The 22,566-nt window shown below is 44.9% G+C and overlaps 1 protein-coding gene across 1 annotated transcript in view; it reads right to left on the reverse strand.

The window, feature by feature from the left end:
• Positions 1-6,851: 6,851 nt before the first annotated feature.
• EIF2B3 (eukaryotic translation initiation factor 2B subunit gamma) overlaps positions 6,852-22,566 on the reverse strand; it is a 169,566-nt gene continuing 153,851 nt past the window's right edge. Inside the window, exons 11-12 of the mRNA XM_003415359.4 lie at positions 17,269-17,372; positions 6,852-7,024 (exon numbers count right to left, since the gene is read on the reverse strand). Of these exons, the coding sequence (XP_003415407.1) occupies positions 6,972-7,024; positions 17,269-17,372 (157 nt within the window). The 3' untranslated portion in view covers positions 6,852-6,971. The remainder of the gene's footprint in view (positions 7,025-17,268; positions 17,373-22,566) is intronic.

The raw sequence follows: 22,566 nt of genomic DNA on the forward strand, positions 1-22,566 counted from the left end.
GATGCCCCACGCAGTTCGAGGTGGCGACAGCAGTGCTGGGAGGCCGCTGGAGCCCCAGAAAAAGGGAACGAGCAAGGGCGGCGCCCTCCTATTGGCTGAGGGGCCAGCAAATTACCCGGAGCCGCGCGGCCAGAGCCGGTGCTAGGCAACGGCGCCGCGGAGGGCGGGGCGGGAGACCACCCAAGCAGGGCCACCCCTCTCCTGGCCAACTCGCCCGCCCGCGGGGCCCTCCGGGAGGAGCCGGGAGAGGGATCCCGCAGAGGCACACCGCTGGCCAAGTATAAGTCATGAGAGGCCGTCGCTGAGAAAGGAGGTGTGTCAGCCTCCGTTAGGGCCATACTGCCTTCCGGACCCAGCCAAGAGCCTAAGACTTTTCTCCTTTCACTCTTCCCTGCCTCGATTCTTGCCCCCTTCAATTCACTCTCTCCACTGAGACCAGAATCATCTCTCTAAAATGCAAATCTGATACCACAGCTCCAAAGACCAAAGCCCACTTGGATCACAGGGCCCTGCAAGATCTAACTGCAGCCTCTCTCTCCCACAGTTCCCTCACACCTACCCCAATGTTTATTCCAGCCCTGCAGGGAAAAAAAAAAAAAAAGCCCTGCAGAGCTATCTGTAATTTCCTAAACACATCGTGTTGTTCTATGCGTTCCTGCCTTTGTACATGTGGCCTTTTAGTTTAGCAGACAACTTTCACAACTGAACTTGTATCAGTTACTCCCTCTTTTGAAGCTTTCCTTGATTCATGCTTCCCTCCTGGCAGCTAGTGGCTTCTTTCTTTGTGCTCCTTGTTGTCAGCTGCCTTGGAGTCTGCCCCCACTCATGGCAACCTCATGCACAACTGAAAGAAGTGCTACCCTGCCCTGCACCATTCCCATGACCAGTTGCAGATCTGAGCATTGTGATCTATATCACGTTTTCACTGGCTGATTTTTGGAAATAGATCACCAGGCCTTTCTTTCTAGTCCTTCTTAGTCTGGAAGCTCTACTGAAACCTGGTCAGCATTATAGCAACATACAAACCTCCACTGACAGACAAGTGGTGGCTGAGCATGAAAGACATTGGCTGGGAATTGAATCCAGGTCTCCTGCATGGAAAGCAAGAGTTCTACCACTGAATCACCAATGCCCTCTGTAACACCCTGTAATGCTCCTTATAACACTGTATACATACTTGACACTGCATTTATGACACGTAATTTATGTATTTGCTTGCAGGTCGGCCTCCCTCATTAGACAATGTGTGTTGTGTGCCACGTGTCGATTCCCACCCATAGCGACCATATAGGACAGAGAACTGCCCCTTAGGGTTTCCAAGGCTGTAATCTTTATAGAAGCAGATCATACACCTTTATCCTGAATTCTACCACTGAACTACCACTGCTCTCTAATAAAGGGGATTGTTAGGTGATGTCCAGTTGATTTTTGACCCATAGTAGCCCTGGTGGTGGAGTGGTTAAAAGTTCAGCTGCTAACTGAAAGCTTGGCAAGTTGGAACCCACCAACTGCTTCATGAAAGATGTGATCATCTGCTTCTGTAACGACTACATCCTTGGAAACCCTATGGGGCAGTTCTGCTGTGTCCTATAGGGTTGCCCTGAGTCAGAACAGACCTGAAGGCAATGGGTTAGTGGCCCAATGTGACCAAGTAGAACTGCCCATGGGTTTTCCAGGCTGTAATCTTTATAGGAGCAGACTGCCAGGTCTTTCTGCAGCTAGCCACTGGATAGGTTAAAACTGCCAACCTTTCCTTTATCAGCTAAATGCTTAACTGTTGCACCACCAGTGCTCCCTAATAGAAGGAAAACCAAAAACCAAACCCATTGCTATAGAGTTGATTCCAACTCATAGCAACCCTACAGGATAGAGTAGAACTGCTCCCCTAGGGTTTCCAAGGAGTGCCTGGTGGATTTGAACTGCCAATCTTTTGGTTAGCAGATAAGCTCTTAGCTACTGTGCCAGCAGGGCTCAAATATAGGTAATAGTCCCTCTATTACACTTTCCTCAATTATTCCATCTGAGTGTGCTGTTTCTGTTAGATTACTGACTGGCCAAAAAAAACCAAACCTGTTGCCATCGAGTTGATTCTGACTCATAGCAACCCTATAGGACAGAGGAGAATTGCCCCATAGAGTTTCCAAGGAGTGCCTGGTGGATTCCAGCTGCTGACCTTTTGGTTAGCAGCCATAGTACCTAACCACTACGCAACCAGGGTTTCCATAAGATTTGCAACGGGGTGGCTAGTGGATTCAAATTACTGACCTTCTGGTTAGCAGCTGAGCTCTTCACCACTGTGCCACCAGGGCTTCCCAATATTCCAATATGTAAAGTTGGGAAAAAATCTCCAATGAATTTATTACTCTAACACAACTACTATCATCTCTGACCAATTTCTTCCAGACTTTTTTGTTTATCATTACATCATAAACATTTCATGCTACTACATATTCTTTGTATCACTTGGAGAATGTCCTTAGGACAGATTCCCAGAAGTGGGGTTGCTAGGTCAAAGACTATGATGGTTCTTGCTACAACATTATCAAACTGCATTCTGAAAATTTGTTCTGGAGGAAGGGAGCCTCTAGATGGAGGGTGTGAGCACCTAACAGGTTTGCCACTTGGGAAACGGGCAAAATGCTTGTAGAGGAACTAACATGTGTACGATACTGTGGTGTTGGCCAAGTAGATCATTTGCCAGAGAATGGCTTGGAATCAGCACTGGGTATCATCAGGACTGCAAGTAGAGCTGCTTTGCGTAAAAAGCTCTTGAGATCTCTTTTTACCAGACCCTGTGAGGCGTAAGAAGGTCCATGGAGAAACAGACCTATAATCACCTTGGCTTGGGATTCTGCTTCTACCACAGGCCCGCCACTACTAACAATTGTGGCAAAGTATAGCATTTCCACGGATGCTTCCAGGGCAGGACTGCCCTGCTGAGAAATCTCTTGCCTTGCAGTACAAAGACCAGGATGGGAGAAATTGGTCTGCAGTTCCTGCCTCTCCAGCCTGGGGCTTAACACCCTCTGGCTGCTCCAAGCTTCAAAATGAACTTTCTTGTCTCCAACAAAATGATTTCCCAAGTGGAGCTGAGCTAAGCCATGGCAAGTTAGAGCCACACAGCCTAGGGAACAGGAAGGGACACAGAGGCTCAGAACATCTTGTCTCACTGTTACTTTCTCCCATTGTATCGGGGTATGTGTTTTGAGCCAAACCAGAGATATTCTCCAAAGTGTAACAAAGGAGAAAAGTAACCTAATTAAATCCATTATCACTGAGGAGTATATCTAATTATTGATTCATGAGATAAACATATCTTGGGGTCTTTTATGTGTCTTCCCCTGTACTGAGCTCTGGGGTTGCAGGCACCTGCTTTATAGGAGCTCACAAAAGTGGGGTACACACACACACAAACACACAAGAAACCGACCAGCCTAGGTTTCTCACTCACCATGCTTTTGACTGGCCTCTTATTATCTGGGCCCCAGTGTCAGTGACGCTTAGATGTGGGGAGAGGCCCTGGGCAGCACCCCGCCCCACCTATAATGTTTATGAGTTGACCTTGGAATATACACCCCTTTCCTATAGGCTGGAGTCCCTGAATGGTGCAAATGCGAGGCTGCTAACCAAGGCTGGCAATTTGGAGTCTTCTCAGAAATGCTTTGGAAGAAAGGCAGGGACATCTACTTAAGAAAAATCAGCCATTGAGAACCTCATGGAGGGAGCATAGTTCTACTCTGGCATACATGGGTTCGCCAGGAGTTGGAGACCATTGGTTCCCTGTAGGCAGCTTCAGGCCAGTAGCACCTGCCAAGTGTTTGGTGCTAGAGGTTGCAACCAGAGATCAGAGAAAGGCTCTTCACCTTGACAGGAGGGAAGGAGAGGGACTAAGAGACAAAGCAGTTGAGATCTCCCCATTTGTCTATGGCAGAAAGAATCTGGATGCAATCCTCTTGGGTGGTGGCAGACGGCTCAGGTGGACAGGCCACCCTGGCCTCCAGTAGAATGTGTTCTTCTGCTCAGCCTCTTTCCTTCCGGGTGGCTCCACTAGAGCTGAGCTTTCTAGACCTTCTGTCGGGGTGGTCTCTCCTACAAGCCCCCTCCACTCTCAAACACAAATTTAACTATTTAGAAAGCAGCATACAAATGCCTGAGTTATAGTACCGGTTTAGGGGCGTACATGGCTGTGGGTAAAGTATACTTCCTGCAATTCTCCAAAAGTAGAAATAGCTAGGCTGTAAAACCTCTAGATTGCTTTTGGGGCTATAGCTGAAAACGTTACACCTCTCTCTCCACTGGGAATGGGAGGGGGATGGGAACAGTAATGGGGTAAAGGCCTAGGAAGTTTCACCTCTGACCTTGGGAAAAAATGGAAGGTAGTCTTTGCTGTATAAAGCTCTTGAGATCTCCTTTTTTACCACACCCTGCGAGGCGTAAGAAGGTCCATGGAGAAACAGACTTATAATCACCTTGGCTTGGGATTCTGCTTCTACCACAGGCCCGCCACTACTAACAATTGTGGCAAAGTCTAGCATTTCTATGGATGCTTCCTGCCTCAGGGAGCTCTTGCCAGCAGGCAGGGGTGAGGTGTTACTGGGGGAGGGTGTTCCTGGCATAGTAGCCATCAAATTTTGTCTACCTGGCAAGTTCCTAGAACCCTATTCCTCAACACCTCCCCAGAGTGCTCCCTGGTTTGGCATTGAAGGCACCCTTCCTCCTCTCCTCCACCTCCCTCATAACTGGGAGAGGCAGGGCAGGCCCTATCCACTCTTTGGCATGCCTGGCTCTTCCGGCCTCTATTCCATGAAGAGGTGGCTTGCCAATGGACTTTCAGCTGCTCAATGTATTTCAGACATACTCAAACCCCCTGTAGCTGCTGCCAAAAGGAAACAAAAGCTGTCCCTGCCTTTCTGCAAACAAATAGAGCAAAGAGAAAAAATAAATAAATAAATAAAAGCATCATGGGCACCCAGCCAGTCCTGGAGTTGTTGGAGACAATAGAAGCAGTGTCCCAGCCAGGACCCAAACTCAGCTAGGCCTTCCCCTGGGGAGCCCTCACCTGTTCTGTCTTCTCCAGCTCCCACTTTTTCTTGGTGCCAAGGGTTGCTGATGGGCTTGTGCAAGGCGAAGGCAGAGGAGAGGCCTTTCCTCCACCTCACTGTCAGGGGTTCCCAGGGCCCAGTGAGAAAGGCCAAGAGTCTAGGAGGGCTGTGTGGCAGTTTAATCATTACCCTTTCCTTCTTCACCCCACCCTCCCTCCAAACCTACCAAACTCTATCCCCTTTCCGTGGTCAAGCAGAAGCCTTCTGGCCTCTTGGGCAACCTGGACCCTAAGGACTAGCAGGCTTGGACTTTCTGAAAAAAGGGATAAAACTTAAGAATGGGAAAGGCATTTAAAAGTCACCCATTCCAACTTTTCCATTTTGTAGATGGAACAGAAACAGAGAAGAGGCAGTGACTTGGCCAAAGCAAAACATTCCAGAGGCCAGGTCTTCTTCTACTCAGGCCAGGACTCTGTCCCCAGCATCATCTGGCCCTACAAATTTCAGTTCCTGAGGGAGGCAAGGCCTGGTCCCTCTTGGGTACTACCACAACTCTTTCTCCTCCTTCTCAGTTGAAGTGGTTTTAACCCCTTCGGCTGGGCCATTTCAGCTCCTGTCTGATTAAACTTCCAGGAACCTTGTCCTGACCAGTGGGAGGAATGTAGAGCTCTAGAGCTCCCAAGAAGGCTAGTGGGGGTGGAGATCCCCCAGGGCAGAACGCACATCTAGTCTCTCACAAGCTCAATGGGAACACTAAGATCAGGCCAAATTATGCAAGTGACTTGAGAGCCTTGAGATTTTTGAAGCAATGTAGAAACCAGTATTTCAAATCATTCTTTATAATTACTGCCACCCACAGTGAGGACATCAAGAGAAACCTTTACTTTGATAATTCTAGGAGGTGAAATCTCACTCCAGGAGCCACTTTTATCTTCCACCACACACCTGGAGGTTGTAAAAGCAGTGCAGGGAAGGGCAAGAGCAGAGTGTATGTGTGTGTTTGAGAGGGGGGCTGGTGGAGGGAAGGTGGATCAAAAAAGGACTGTGAATATGGAAATCTCGTTCCTCAATTATCTGAAGCAGGAGAGGCTGTATAATTAGTAAATAAAGGAGTGTAGCTGGAGAAGAGTCAGAAGAAATATCAAACCATGATATAAGAGCCTGGCTCTTCCTTACCAGTGTTGGACAGAACTCACTAAGGGGAGGTGGGAAGGGGTCTTGCTTCTCAGACCATGGCTCTCCTTCACTGTTCTTGCCTCCACTAAAACCTGTGGGAATAGGCTTATTGGCTAGGCAGGGACTGCTTCTTGCCTGCTTTAAAAGACACCAAGGAGCTGGAGAAAGTGGCTAGAGACAGGGGAAGGATAGGGAGTGAATGGTGGGGGCTGGGGAGTGATGGTAGTGGGCTGAGAGCCTGGGACCTGTGTGGCAGGTATGGGAGCAGGGAGCAGTGAGTCCTGGGCTGAGGCTCAGGGGCTAGGCTGCCCAAATGCAGCAGCTGCAGAGGGAGAGCATGTGCAGAAGCGGCACTGCCAGCAGCTAAGCCTATGGGTCAGGGACAGATGTACTCCCAGGTCCTTTTAGGTGAGAGATGCTTTATGGACTAGGCTGGGCCAGCCGGTCAGAAAGCTCCCTCTCAGGAGCTTTACCACTGGACAGCTGCTGCTCCAGCCTGACAACCTTGAGACAGAAGAGCTAGGCTACTGTGTCCTATTCTGTTCCACGCACTTGTCTAGATGGTCTTTACCGTGATCCGGGAGCACAGGGTATATCCCTGGAGGCCACGTGACATGGAGCTTAGGACTGCTCTGCAAGTCTCCAAAATGCCTTTGGAAGGCCCTCTTTATTGGGAAATAAATACAGAGTCAAACAGGTGGGCCAACCAACATCTTTTGGGGGCCAAGAAAAGGAGTATGACTTTCTCAGAACTCAGATCTCCATGAGCTGGTCACTCCCCACGATCACCTCGTTCACTCGTTTGGCTACAAAAGAAAAGGAAAAGGTTTTCTGAAAACTGGCAGCGAAAGATGTCATTTCAAATTCAACTATTTTTAATTCCGTGTTCGCAAACATTTATTCTTCTCCTTTTGTAGTTCTGCTCTTGAGAATACAGTTTGCTAATGCGGCTATGGGAGAGGCGCCATCTTCTACATAGGTGGATGGGACTGACCCTCTATACGCCTGGCTCTTGGAAGGTTTCACCTAGGAGGGGAACTGGAGCTGTGCTTTAATGCATCTTCAAGGATGAATAGAGTTTTTCCAGGTAGCAAATCAAAGGGAAGGCACTACAGGCCGTAAGAACAGCATAAGCAAAGACAGGGAGGTGTGAGAATGGGAAATGTGAAATACTCTGTGGCTGGAGAACAGGAAATGGGAGAAAAAGAGTGAGAGGAAATGAAGCTAAAAGCTTAAGTGGAGATATTGAAAGGAGGAAGGGTGATACCTCATATATATTAAAATAATACCACTTACCCCATAGTGCTGAGGTAAGGATTCAATGAGTTAAATGGGTAACTGAGTGCTCAAGAAATAGTATTATTTTCATAAAGTCCAACACATAAGGCTTTCCATGATCTGACCCCTGCTCATCTTTCCAGTTTCTTCTCCCACCATTCCCCATTTACACCAACAAACCATACTATTTCATACTTCTAGACCTTGGCACTTGCTCTTCCCTCTGCCTGGAATGCCTTTCCCCTGTTTTCTCCCACTGCATTCTTACTTACCCTAAATGCCCTGGTCAGGCACCTCCAGTATGCGATGCTTTCCTTTCTGAACTGACCATTTTCTGCTTTGTGAAACCACTGTATATCATACATAGCTCTCTCTCTATATCATTATATCATTTCCTCTACTTCACTGTAAGCACCTTGAGGGCAGGGACAGTGTATTTATGATTATATCCCTAGTGTCTAGCATAGTTACTGGCACAAAAAAGATTCCAGAAGTTTTGGGTAATGATAAGGATAGGGTATGGCCACGTAAGTGGAGAGCTAAAGCTGAGAGGAAGTGAAGCTTGGTAGAGTAGTTCAAGGACCATGAAGCTGGGGGGTGTGGGGGCTAAAGAGTTCATTGACAAATTAGTTCAAGTTGTCCAAGCGCTGGGGAAAAGTGTGTGTGTGTGGAGGAAGACTATGAACCAGGGGTTAAAGCAGTGAATAAATTTAGGGAAGGGAGTGCCTTGGAAGCTGGGCAATGATAGGGCAAAGGTAAGAAAAGGGTTAGCTTTCAAGAAAAAAGAGCTACAGAAAGGAGGCAGTGAACCAAAGCTCTGGAAGGGGTAAGAGAAGCCAGGGGCATGCCCTCTGTCTTTTGCCTGGAGGTATGGGATGCAGAGGACAGGAGAGAGTATTGGCTCAGACAGAAAAAGCTGACAACTTAGCTGAAAACTGATTTTTTCTGTGCTAGCTTTCCACGGTCTAGAAAGGTCCAACATTTTTGTCACACTTGAGAGCCTGAGTGTGACTCTGATAGGTGAAGCAGCAAATTTTGGCTCTTCTGAGGCTATAGTTCAGCCTCAGAAAGCTTTGGTGTAGCAAAACAAAGATCCCTGATGATGAGACCAGGATGGACAGTGAGAGATGTTTGGGTCTGTTCATAATGCCCATAGCCAGAAGTCACCTTCTGCTCTACTAGTAGAAAGGGATCTCTGACTGAGGACTTAGAGACCTTGAGGATTCAGACACGGCTCCTGTTCTGCCCTACCTCTCCAGCTTTGTTCTTGCTACATTGCTCTTGTACCCTATATTCTAGATTTTCTAAATGCCTTGCAATTTCTAACACACTAGACTGTTTTTCCTTCTATGCGTGTGCTACACTGATCCCCTTTGCTTGAGAGGTTCTCTGCTTTGTACATTTGGGAAATTGCCTAATCTTTTGAGATTTAGCCCTACTTCCTGCCTTTAAGATGGTGTTCCTGATTCCTGTTGCAAGAACTGACCAATTTCTCCTTTATGTTATTAATTAACCCTCACAGTCTCTTACCACTGTACCTCCGATACTAACAGGGTTTCCTCCTCTGATACTACACTACATTTATTTCTTCACTTGATATTAGACTGTGAGTAACTGGACATCAAGGAGCAAGTCATTCATCTTTATACCCCTAGCTTAGCAGTGCCTGGAATATAAACCTGAAACCAAACCCGTTACTGTTGAGTCGATTCCGACTCATAGTAGCCCTATACGACAGAGTTGAACTGCCTCAGAGAGCTTCCAGGGAGCGCATCATGGATTTGAACTGCTGACCTTTTGGTTAGCAGCTGTAGGTCTTAACCACTGCACCACCAGAGTTTCCGCCTGGAATATAGTAGGCACTAATTAAATGTTTGTTAAATGTGTGTGTGTTTTGAGAGTTATGTGAGAATGTGAATGTAGGAAATGGAGTATGTATAAAATAAACCAAACCAAGTGCCGTTGATTCCGACTCATAGCGATCCTATAGGACTGAGTAGAACGTCCCCACAGAGTTTCCAAGGAGTATGTATAGTGGAGCCAAAACCAAAAACCCATTGCTGTCGACTCAATTCTGACTCAGAGTGACCCTACGGGCAGAACAGAACTGCTCCATAGGGTTTCCAAGCAGTGGCTGGTGTATTCGAACTGTTGACCTCTTAGTTAGCAGCCAAGCTCTTAACCACTGTGCCACCAGGGCTCCATGTGTAGAGGACAGAGCCTCCAATCTCTTTGTTAAACAGAACATAATGGACAATCTGTACATTACAGTGAAGCTGACTGAAGATCCAGAGCATCCTCAGGTCTATTCCTCTTTAATTTTCTCCAGTAGGAAGAGAAACCAAGGTCTAGGACTTTCACAATGTTTTCTGTTCTGGTACTACATTGGAAAGAGGCAGTCTTATTTTGCAGGGAAATGATAGGAAAGAGCATGAGAAGGTGACAGTGCAGGAAAGGAAAGAGATTCTGAGTCAGAAAGACTTGTATTCTAATAGGACTTTCAGCAAATCGTTACCTGGCTTTGAGCAAACTATTTCATGTCTTTGAGCTTTAGGTCCCTTACCAAGTTGTTACGGGGATATGGTAAAAATATTGATGTAAAGAGCCAGTATGGTGCTTTGAAAAGTATTGTTGTTGTTAGGTGCCCTCAAGTCAGTTCTGACTCATAGCGACTCCATGTACAACAGAACAAAAACGAAACATGGCCCGGTCCTGCACCATCCTCACAATTTTTGAGCTCATCGTTGCAGCCACTGTGTCAATTCATCTCATTGACAGTCTTCCTCTTTTTTGCTGACCCTCTACTTTACCAGGCATGATGTCCTTCTCCAGGGACTGATCCTTCCTGATAACATGTCCAAAGTACAGGAGACGAAGTCTTGCTAATCTTGCTTCTAAGGAACATTCTGGCTATACTTTCCAAGACAGATTTGTTCATTCTTCTGGCAGGCCATGGTATATTCAATATTCTTTGTCAACACCATAATTCAAGGGCATCAATTCTTTGATCTTTTTTATTCATTATCCAGGTTTCGTGTGCATATGAAGAGGTTGAAAATACCATGGCTTGGGTCAGGTGCACTTTAGTCCTCCATGTAACACCTTTTTTTCTTTTAAATTAATTATTTATTGCACTTTAAGTGAAGGTTTACAAATCAAGTCAGTCTCTCATACAAAAACTCACACACACCTTGCTATGTACTCCTAGCTGCACTCCCCCAATGAGACAGTACATTCCTCCTCTCCACCCTGTATTCCCTGTGTCCATTCAACCAGATTCTGTCTCCTTCTGCCTTCTCATCTTGCCTGCAGACAAGAGCTGCCTACATGGTCTCATGTGGCTACTTCAACCAAGAAGCTCACTCCTCACCAGTATCATTATCTATCTTATAGTCCAGTCCAATCCCTGTCTGAAGGGTTAGCTTCAGGAATGGTTCCAATCTTGGGCTAACAAAGGGTACGGGGACCATGACCTCCAGAGTCCCCCTAGGCTCAGTCAGACCATTAAGCCTGGTCTTTTTAGGAGACTTTGGGATCTGTATCCCACTGTTCTCCTGCTCCATCAGGGATTCTCTGTTGTGTTCCCTGTAGGGCAGTCATTAGTGGTAGCCGGGTACCATCTAGTTCTTCCAGTCTCAGGCTGATGTAGTCTCTGGTTCATGTGGCCCTTTCTGTCTCCTGGGCTCATCTTTACCATATGTCTTTGGTGTTCTTCATTCTCCTTTGCTCCAGGTGGGATGAGACCAATTGATGCTTCTTAGATGGCTGCTTGCTAGCGTTTAAGACCGGACATCTTTTTTTTTTTTTTTTTTTTAACACTTTAAAAGGTCTTTTGCAGCAGATTTGCCCAATGCAATACATTGATTTCTTGATTGCCGCTTCTATGGGTGTTGATTGTGGATCTAAGTAAAATGAAATCCTTGACAAGTTCAGTCTTTTCTCCATTTACCATAATGTTGCTTATTGGTCTAGTTGTGAGTATTTTTGTTTTCTTTATGTTGAGGTGTAATCCATACTGAAGGCTGTGGCCTTTGATCTTCACCAGTAAGTGCTTCAAGTAATCTTTGCTTTCAGAAAGCAAAGTAGTGTCATCTGCATAATACAGGCTGTTAATGAGTCTTCCTCCAATCCTGATACATTCTTCTTCATATAGTGCAGCTTCTCAGATTATCTGCTCAGCATACAGACTGAATAAGCATGGTGAAAGGATACAACCCTGATGCACACCTTTCCTGATTTTAAACCATGCAATATCCCCTTGTTCAGCTCGAATGACTGCCTCTTGGTCTATGTACAGGTTCTCTATGAGCACAGTTAAGTGTTCTGGAATTCCCATTCTTCGCAATGTTATCCATAATTTGTTATGATCCACACAGTCAAACGCGTTTGCATAGTCAATAAAACACAGGTAAACATCTTTTTGGCATTCTCTGCTTTTGGCTAAGATCCATGTAACATCAGCAATGATATCCATCGTTCCATATCCTCTTCTGAATCCGGCTTGAATTTCTGGCAGTTCTTTGTTGATCAACTGCTACAACCATTTTTGAATGATTTTCAGCAAAATTTTACTTGCATGTGATATTAATGATATTGCTCAGTAACTTCCACATTCTGTTGGATTACTTTTCTCTGGAACGGGTACAAATATGGATCTCTTCCAGTCGATTGGCTAGGTAGCTGTCTTCCAAATATCTTAGCATAGATGAGTGAGCACTTCCAGTGTTGCATCTGTTTGTTGAAACATCTCAATTGGTATTCCGTCAACTCCTGGGGCCTTGTTTTTTGCCAATGCCTTCAGTGCGCTTGGCTTTGTTAAAAAGCATTAACCAGATATTATTTCCCTTCACTTTTCTCCCAAGTTGGAAGAATGGGGCTGGGTGTGGCCTGGGTACTTTTGCCCTAGGAGGTACTCCTTTCTGTACTTTACAGTCATCTGCTTCCTTCAGCCAGAAGAATGGGAAGGAGACCCAGACAATGAATACTGAGTGTGTTCAGGCTGGGACTGGTGCAGGTGTATGACTGTCAATCAGGCTCCACCCCCGAGGTAAGAATAAAGGAAATACCTCACTGCCTAGCTTTCGAAGACACCTCTAAAAACTCCTCCTTACCCTTTGTCCTTCTATTGCCCTGAGTCAGGCCTCATCATCTCACACCTAAGACTCTAACATTTGTTCTTCCTTTATCCAATCTCTCCCTAATTTTCAGGGACACTGGGCTGTTCTGAAGACAGCCCCGGTTCCAACTAACACTTTTCTTGGACTTCAATGCTCCAGAGCTGAGAGAGGAAATTAGGTGCTTGGCTGGGGCAGAAAACCCTTTCTTCTGCTCTGCTACGCTCCATGTAACCACCCGAGCCTTCTCTGTCCCTCCTCCTAGACTCTTCCTTTTAGTCTGCTCTTGGCCCCAGGGTGAGAGAAGGCCTTGCTCACTGGGAGTCAAGGAGAGAGACTATATCTGGAATGTTGAGGGTAGATGTATTTTTATGGAGATTCAGTAAACTCCCTGTAAGGCAACAAGCAGAACTAGTTCTGCTTGACCAGGGTTAGAAGCTGGCTCTGGTAAACACACTGAAAAAGCTCTGGGCTGGAATCAGGTTCGGAAAGATTCCAAAAGAAAGAGTACAGGTGAGGATGATAAGCTGGGGAAAGGAGTCTCCTTGCTAAGAAGTGGGCCAGAAAGTCCAGGAGACACTAAAGCCCATGATGTCCTAGGGGCTCGGCTAGCCCATCTCTGTATTCCTTGATTGGAGAAGTTATGGCTCAAACTCTCAACACCTGACATTCAGTTGTCATTCATGCATTCTGCACAAAGAATGAAAAGAAACGTCTTGCAAAGTAAAAGGAAGCTGTAATATCATTACCTTGTTGAAAACGGGGAGGAAAGAAAGCAGAAATGCTGAGGTTCCAGGTTTCAGCATACAAGAGAGTGGGGGCCCTCTTGGGTGGTAGTGACAAATGGAGAGTTCATTCATTTAATTATGCCTATGGACTTGATGGCAGTGGGTTTTTTTTTTTTTTTTTATGGATTTTAAACCCTTTTGAAAACAATAAAAGGGAGCTACTCCTAGCTTCAGGAAGAGCTGAAAGAAGAAAGCATTGGGGATGTTTCTACTTTTTGCTGGGCAAAAACTTACGAAGACAATGAGGCAAGAAGGAGGTGAAAGAAACACTGGGCGGGGGGTGGGGGGGGTGGGCACAATCCCAACCCAGAAGAGAACAAAGAAGACAGAGAAACGCAATGTGGAGGCAGGGGAGGGAACATGATAAGGAAGCAGCTCCACCCCAGCTGAGCAGCTGCTTTTGATACTCTGGGTACTCCTTCCAAGGGAACAGAGGCAGAGAAAAGACTGGGTGTTCTGAATCTTATTTTTAATAAATTACCAACAATTTATAATTCCCTGCTCAAGAAACAAAGCTTCTCTGCAACTCGAGGGGAGGCCTGGGTAAAGTGGTATGTTGAGCAGGAGAAAGGGTTAAGACCTGAGGTTCCTGAGGATCAGAAAGAGCAGGGATATGAGGCTGAATACATTTTTCTTATTGGTCTGGGAAAGAGGGACCAAAGGGAGAGAAGGGGCATCACTGACCAAAATCTCCTGAGAAGCCAGGAGTAGCTTTTCTTCTGGTTCTTTTTGGCAGCCATTTGGCAATAATCAGGCTGAAGACCCAGCCACTATGTACCTTTGGTGAGTTTCAACTTTTCAAAGGCTCAGTTTCCACTTTGTGAAATGGTGTCAGTGATAATGCCTCAGGGGGCTTTCATGAGAATCCAATAAGATGGCATACGTGAGAACACTGTTCAGCTGTAAATAACAGCTGTAAGCCAACAGGATTCCAGGAGTGCAGTACCATGCCTCCTGTATTGAAGCTGAAGCTGGTGTTCCAGCCCCCTTACCTAGGGTCGTGCTCCCAGCCTGCATGTGATCACAGCAGAAAGTACTGGTGGCTACGGCACCACTGCTGACCCACGCCCTTGCTCAAAGGTTCTCAGGTGTGACACTGGCAGAGTCTGCCATTAACTGAATGAAAATATCAGATTAAAAGTGCCAGCCTTTCTCGTACTACAGCATGAACACATGAGCTAGGCTTGACCTATGAGATGCAGCTGTTCCAGGTCTTGGACTGGGAACTAGTGACACAAAGAGGTGGGAACCAGAAAAAATCCACTTTGGGGTTGGTGGGTGATGGGAGTAACAGTGCAAGCTGTGACATTCAGTGCTCAGTGAGGAAGGTGGCGGTATCCTCACCAGACTGGTTTGGTATATGATTTTAGCTGCAGCCCATTTTCTAAGCTTTTAGCTAGAAAATTCTGTGAGCTACCCAGTATCTTTCCAATGAACTCTTCATCAGCTTAAATTGGCCAGAGTTAGTTTATGATGCTTATCCTGACACTCAGGAACGGTCTCTCTCAGAAATGACAATTCTCATCTGCAGAAGAAGGTTCTTGAAAGACGAGAAGAAAGGCAGCAGGGATGAGAGTTGTGCTTAGTGTCAAGTGGAGAAATTAAGTTGAAGGATGATTTCAGGCCAAGGCCAGACCTCCTCAGTTCATTTATCACTGTCTTTTTTTTCATGTGGTTCTTTTATCACCATAACCTCAAAAAAAAGGAGAGACCCCATGATAAACACAACCATCTCACAAATGCCTTTCTTGGGGCCCTGATTTTGTGTCCTGTAATCTGCAAAAATATGCTTTATGTATCCAAAATCCAATCATTCACTCATTCACTCTTCCGCTGCTTTTTTTTTTCCTCCGGAGTTATCTACTATAAGCCAGGACCTATCTGAGAGTTAGGGATACAGAGAGGAATAAGACAACCCTTGGCCTTGAGGGTCTCAGTCTAGCAGGGAAGGAAGACAGGGAATTGCTATAGCTTGAGATATGTGTGTGGTGGCCAATGTTCAGGGGTGCAGAGGAGGAAGAAATGTTCAGCCCTGCTGTGAGGAGTCATGGGAAGGGACAGAGAAGGTTTTTGCAGAGGAGAACACATCTGGGCAGAATCTTTAAGAGAGGCATTTCAGAGAGAGAGAGAGACAGACAGATAGACAGACAAAGATGTGCAAAGGCATGGAGAGGTGCCACAGCACAGTATACATGATGAACTCGAAGTCCCTTGATATGCTCTAAGAGTTGGACATAACTGGTTGCATTTAATCCTCACAACAATCTGCCTAGGTAGGTATTAATGTCCCAATTTTCCTAGTAAAGAAAAACTGAGACTTAGAGGTTAAAAACTTAACCTGGTGCACATCCAGTGAGTTGCACAGTTGAGATGTGAACACAGGTCTGTTTGACTCCAAAGCCCAAGAAGGAGGCATGTAACTTTAAAAAAGGGGTATGGAAAAAAATAATGAAGGTCTCTGTTTAATGGGGAGAAGGAAAATACTGTAGAGTACAATCTTGCAGCATATAAACACATTTTACATTAACAAATGATAAAAAGCCCAACAACAAAAGCATCAGTATATGATGTGAGTGTATAAATGCCTGACAGGGAGAACCCCTAGCATGCACTACAGGGTAGCGTTCTCACTCATTTGGGGCACAGAGTATTTGAATAAGGGTATTTTCTGCTGAACACCTTAAAAATTGATAAAGGTAATTCCATTATGCAAACTAAGAATATTTTCACTTCTGTAATTTACTTTCCTAGTCATAAGTACTCTTATTAATAACAAAAGAAGCTATTGGATTAAATGTGGTTTAGCCATGTCTAGGTTATTCTGTTAACATCTGTTTCCTATGACTTACTAGCTCTGTGATGTAGGGCAAATTAATTAACCTCTCTGTGCCTCAGTATCCTCATCTACAAAACAAGGATAATAATACTACAAAAGGTCTACGGGAGGAAAAACAAACATTAAATAAATCCCATTTGGTTTCTCAATTTTTTTCTGCTAACTGAGGATTTACTACAATCATCCATCCGGATAGAGAGTGAGACCCAGCGGCTACTGAACAACATTCCTAGCCAGTGTCTTCGCACTGATATCTGACCCAGTGATGTGAAAACAACCAAGTGGCTTCTACCAATTCTAAATTGGCAGGGTTAATTCCTTTAGCAACTTCCAACCTCACTCTATTTTAGGGTTACGAATAATCTCAAAAGGAATCAGCCATTCTTACTGATCTTGAGCTTTGTGTACTTCCTGGTTAAAACACTCAGCCAAATTATGGACAATTCAAACTCACCCTGCCTAGCAGGGAAACCCCTGTCTTTGTGTGTCTCTCAAGTATTACACAGTCCTTCTGCAGGTTACAGAACAGAGGGAGCTAATTGTACTGCTAACAGCATCATCTTTAATGGCTGTGGGTGTTAAGCCCTGCTAAACTTCTCCTAGGCCAGGAATCTATGGAACCACCTCCCTTAAATACCAGGTCAGAAGAGGCGCTCAAGGACCTCAGGAGGCCACAGCTAGGTCCAGAGCCCTAGCTGGATTACTGGATGTCTCACGCCCATGAGCCATTGTAAAATACTGGCACCAGTCCAGGATACTAGATATTTTTGTGTTTTTAATTTTTTGGTAGTAAGGATGTATACATGTATGAGATTATCTATAACAAATTCCTAGAAATGGGACTGTTAATTAAAAGTTTAAAAATTTGACAGTGGTGTCAATCATACTCCAAAGATGGCTTTATCAATTTATGTTCTCACCTGCAGCACATGCATGTGCTAGCTCCCCACATTCTCACCAGCACTGAGTATTATCTGTGCTAGAGTGATAGGCAAAAAATGGCATCTGTGATCGTAATCTGGGCTCTGGTTTACCTTTGGCTTCAATCCTCTGGCCACTTCCAATTAGGCAGTCCTTGATATCCGCTCCTTTCTCGATCACAGCGTTGTTGCAGATGACACTGCCCTGGATGCTGCATCTGAAACATAGTAACCAAGGGAGAGAGTGCCCACGGATCTCATCACCTTCCTCACTAGGGGTTCTGGCCCCATCATAGGCCAGGAACAGCTGATCAGTTCGATTAAAGGCTGTATGCCTCAAGTTATCATTAGAAGACAGAATGGCTCAGCTAGGCCAAGAAGGACCCAGCTTTAGAGAAGCCCAGAGTTGGGATATGCTCATAATGACCTCTTCCCCAAGGCCTGAAATGAGCAGACATCCTGACTTCAGTTCTTTAGGGACTCTGGACCTAGAGGTCTAAATTCCAACCAACCTCTCCTCCTCTGGTCTGGACAAGCTGGGGCTGGTCCCTGGGCTGACCCATCCCTCTTGCCTCTCATCTGGGAATAAATACCAAATTCCATTTCCGGCTCAGATTTCATGAATCTCCCTAGGAGATAAACTATGGAAACAACAGGTGTTCTACAGTTCCTACCACAGACTCTGGTTAATCAAAATCATACTCATTTAGGAAAAGAAAAAAAAAGGACATTTTAAAACCCAGCTCCATTCCACACTACTCTAGACCCTGAAGTCACACTCCCCAAAACAGCACCAATGGCTCTTAGCATTTGAATGTGTTTAAACAGCATCTTCCTAGCTCCTGAAGTATGGTGGGTGGAAGTAAAGGCTCTTTTGAAAATCATCTCTAGCATTTATTGCACACTTACTCTACACTATATTCTCTACATACGTAAATACGTATATTATAGGAGTGACTTCCAAATCTAGCCATTTCATCAGAAAAATCAACCGGGTGGCATAAGAAGTAACAAATAAAAACACTCTCAATATCCTGGACCCTGTCAATCTTTTTAGTAGGTCTAGGATGGGATACTTATGTATCTAAGTCAGAAAAAAAAGCTTCTGATTCTGGAAGCTCTATTTTTACTTTTTCTGCAGTAAAAATAACATTTTGCAGATAAGGTAACAGATTTAGAGAAGTTAAACCCCTTACCAAAACCATTTAATTGTCAAGTAGCAGATTCACATCCAGTTCTGCCTGACTCCAGAATCCATACACTTAGTCATAATGCCACACAAAGAAGATAAGGGGAAAAAAAACTGGCTCTGTGGAAGGAGCTCTGTCCCGACAAGTGAATACTCAGTACCTGAGAAAGAGTCAGAAGTGGGCAGCTGGAGGGAGGAGAAGTAGGAAAGGTGTGAGCAGCGATTTAAATGAGGCAAAACAAAACAAAACATCAACAAAGGAAAAATTTTCAAGCAACCCACGAGGCATAAGGGATGGGGCAAAGGGCATTCCAAGAACTGAAGCCATTGATGCACAGGCCATTAAAAAGATTCTTCTCAAATGCCAAAACTTTAGTAAAATACAAAAAGGAATTCTAGCAGCTTTTGGCATTTCAGAGTCATCTTTATCTCTAGTCTCTGAGAAGGTTAAACCTGTTGGAAAGCAGTAAAAGGCCAGAACCACAGAACCTTTGTGGTGTGGGCTAGAGATGGGCACAGACAGTACTAGTTTGTTTTCTGGCACAGACTCAGGACGCACTCAGTGGGTGGGCTTTAAGGGACAATCCAAAGCTTTCCAAACTGCCCTCTGCCTTAGGCAAAGTAGCCCAGCTGGCAGTTAGGGTGGTTCATGCTCCTGGAGAAATTCCCCGTCCCCCCTGCCCCCCCCCGCCCAAAAAAGTTATTAAGGAAGTATAGAAAGGCTGAGACACAGAGGCTCCTGGAAAAGAGCTAGTACGTCATTGAAGAGTCTCATTTCTTTTTCTGAGGTGGGAATAGGGGACGCTTCCTACTCAGTAGCTTAAGAGCTAGGTAAGGTGTAAACATAGTCCATAGCAGCCATAATTAGAGACTAACTGGCTATTTTGGAATCTGGGATATAAATGGGAACAGTTTCTGGAAGGAAGAGGCTAGAGTGACTGAGGTCAGATTTCCATAGCAATGGATAACCTGGGTTTTCCTTGTTTAGAAGGTCTGATTGAGGACTTCAGAAATCTCCTATAATGCATCCAGTATGTATGACTCCCTCTGCTTGAAACAAACCACCACTGTAGAATCTGGAAGGAGCCCTGGTGGCGCAGTGGTTAAGCACTCCGTTACTAATCAAAAGGTTGGTGTTAGAGCCCACCGGCCCCTCTGTGGGAGAAAGATGTGGCAGTCTGCTTTCGTAAAGATTACAAGCCTTGGAAATCTATGGGGCAGTTCTACTCGCTTCCTATGAGTCGGAGTCGACTCAATGGCAGTGGTTCAGTGGGTAGAATCTGGAGATATAATAGGGAAAAGTAGGTTGGCTGATGGGAAGCTGGGGGCTGTCCTGAGAATCCTGCTCCAGTGGATCTGGTGGAAGGCTTCGGGATGTCCTACACCTGACAAAATGTTTACTGAGTGTGAAGCTCTCTTCTGATCACTTGTTTCCTGTTCCCCAGCATGACAAGTCACCTCTGTTAGCAAGGCTGAAGTACTCTGGGAAATTTTCAAATCAAATAAGCTTTCCTTATGGCTAGGAAGAAACTTCATGATCAAGGATTTTACTGGAAGTGTGTGTGTTTGCTAATGCTAAGGCGACGGACTGATAGGACTAAATTAAACAAACCCTCTCCAGGCTCCAATTCACAGTAATAACTCTGCTTTTTTGCTCAGTGCCTAAGGAGGAGAGACTGGTAACTTCCTTACGCCTAAGAAAATAACTGGCCCCAGTGCCAGGCTACAGTTTTTACAACCTAGTATTAACTCTCAGCTTGGTGCTAAGGACTCTGCTGTGCTAGGGCCTAGCTGCCTTCTCTAAAAAGTTGCTTAGAGCAGGCTCAGACTAAGTATTGGAACTTTGGCCCTCATTTCTCCTTGGAGCTTTGGTGGAGAGGTGGCTGTGAAGAAAACACAGCAGTCTTACAGTAGGATCATTGCTTGGCCAGGCACATCACACTATACTCATGCTGTGGATGCAGCCCTGATCTAGGAAGCAAGAGTGCCTCCAAACTTTCATTCCTCTTCTGGTGTTAGTTTGGACTTTTTTTAGTTCATTCCAGGGAGGAAAAGGAACTCATACATGTGTAATGTCTAATATGTCCCAGTCATGGTGCAAAACACTTTACATTCATTATATAACTTACGGTAATCCTCCCAGCAAACCTGCAGAGATGATGGTATTTATGCTAACTTTTGGTTTACAGAGAAAATTTAGTCTCACAGAGTTTAAGCAATGTGCCCAAGCCTACACAGTGGCAAGCGGCTCTCTGTGTGTCATGGGCTCCTGCTTCAGCTGCTAAGTGGGCAGTATTTGGCAAAGAGCCACTAAATTTCTCAGTAACTCTTTTTTTCCCCTGAGGGTTAGTTTGCAGGCTTTCTAAACCTACTTAAAACCCTGGGTGAGAAATGAATATGGAACGGGAGACATGTAGCTTTTTGAGGAATGTAACCACGGTCTGCTTTAGGCCAACTCACTATTTCAGCCCAAAGATTATGGCTGAGTCCCTCCAGGTGCTGAAGCCTTCTAACTTAGCCCAAAGGGTCTTGGTTCAAGTGGTCCTCTAGATGAACTGCCATGTATTATTATTATTTAATACTTTATTTTTGTTGTTGTTGAGAATATACATGGCAGAACATACACCAATTCAACAATTTCTACATGTACAATTCAGTGACCCTGATTATATTCTTTGAGTTGTATAACCATTCTCACCTACTTTTTCTGAGTTGTTCCCCCGCCATTAAAATAAACTCACTGCCCTCTAAGCTTCCTATCTAGCCTTTGAAGTTGCTATTGTCAACCTGATCCTGTATAGATAGATCTTAAAAGAGCACAATGTTCAAGACAGACATTCCTTCCTAGTTAAGCTAAACTACTGTCTGGTTTTAAGAAGACTTGGGGGACATTTTTGGCTTAAAGTTTAAAGATTATCTCAGAGCAGTATTTTCAGGAGTTCATCCAGCATCCATGGCTCCAGAATGTCTATACTCCATGCAAATTTGAAAATCTGTTCGGCATTTTTCCCCTTTTGACTAGAATTCTTCTATAAAATCTTTGATCAAAATGTTTAGTAGTGGTAGCTGGGTACTGTCCAGTTCTGGTTTCATGGCAAAGGGGGCAGTTGTTCATGGAGGCAATTAGCCACACATTCTATTTCCTCCTTCTATTCCTGACTTTCCTTCTTCCTCTGTTGCTCCAGGCATATAGAGACTAATTGTGTACCTTGGAAGGCTGCTTGCAAGCTTTTAAGACCCCAGGCGCTATGCAAGCAATTAGGAGACAGAAAAGAAGCACTAAATATATTATTAAGGCAATTAACTGGGATGTCCCATGAAACCATGACCCTAAACCTCCAAACCAAGGAACAAAATCTCTTGAGGTATTTGGTTGTACATAAGCAGTCTCAGGGAAACCCTGGAGGCATGTAGTGGTTAAGAGCTATGGCTGCTAACCAAAATGTTGGCAGTTCAAATCTACCAGGCGCTCCTTGGAAATCCTATGGAGCAGTTCTACTCTGTCCTATAGGGTCGCTATGAGTCAGGATCGACTCGAAGGCAATGGGTTTGGTTTTTGGTTTTCAAGCAGTCTCAGCAGCTGTTCTTTTTTTTTTTTTGGTCATTGTTGTAAATACATGTATAATACAACTTTCCCAATCCAACTTTTTACAGGTGTACAACTTATTGACAGCAATTACATTAGTTGGCTGTGCAATCCTACCTTTAAATCAATGTGATTTTTCCATCATCATAAACAGAAGCTCAGTACTCCGTAAACAAATAACAGCTCCCTCCTCCCTCCCTCCTGTCCTTGGTAACCACTAGGAAACATTGGTCTCTATGTATTTGCCTGTTTTTGTCTTTTTATATAGTGAGGTCATACAATATTTGTCCTTTTGTGATTGATGTATTTCACTCAGCATGCCTTCAAGCTCCATCCATATTGTAGCATGTATCAAGGCTTCATTTATCTTACTGGCCGAGTAATATTTCATTGTATGTACCTCATTTTGGTTATCCATTCATCCACTGATGGGCATTTAGGATGTTTATATCTTCTGGCTACCGTGAATAGTGCTGCAATGAACATTGGTGTACAAGTCTCTGCTTGAGTCTCTGCTTTCAAGTCTTTTGGTTTTATACCTAGGAGTGGAGATGTTGGGTCATACAGTAGTTCTATTTTTAGTTTTTTGAGGAGCTCTCACACTGTTTTCCACAATGGATGTACCACTCTGCACTCC

This window comes from Loxodonta africana, chromosome 3 (genome assembly GCF_030014295.1).
Source record: "Loxodonta africana isolate mLoxAfr1 chromosome 3, mLoxAfr1.hap2, whole genome shotgun sequence".
Taxonomy (NCBI): Eukaryota; Metazoa; Chordata; class Mammalia; order Proboscidea; family Elephantidae; genus Loxodonta; species Loxodonta africana.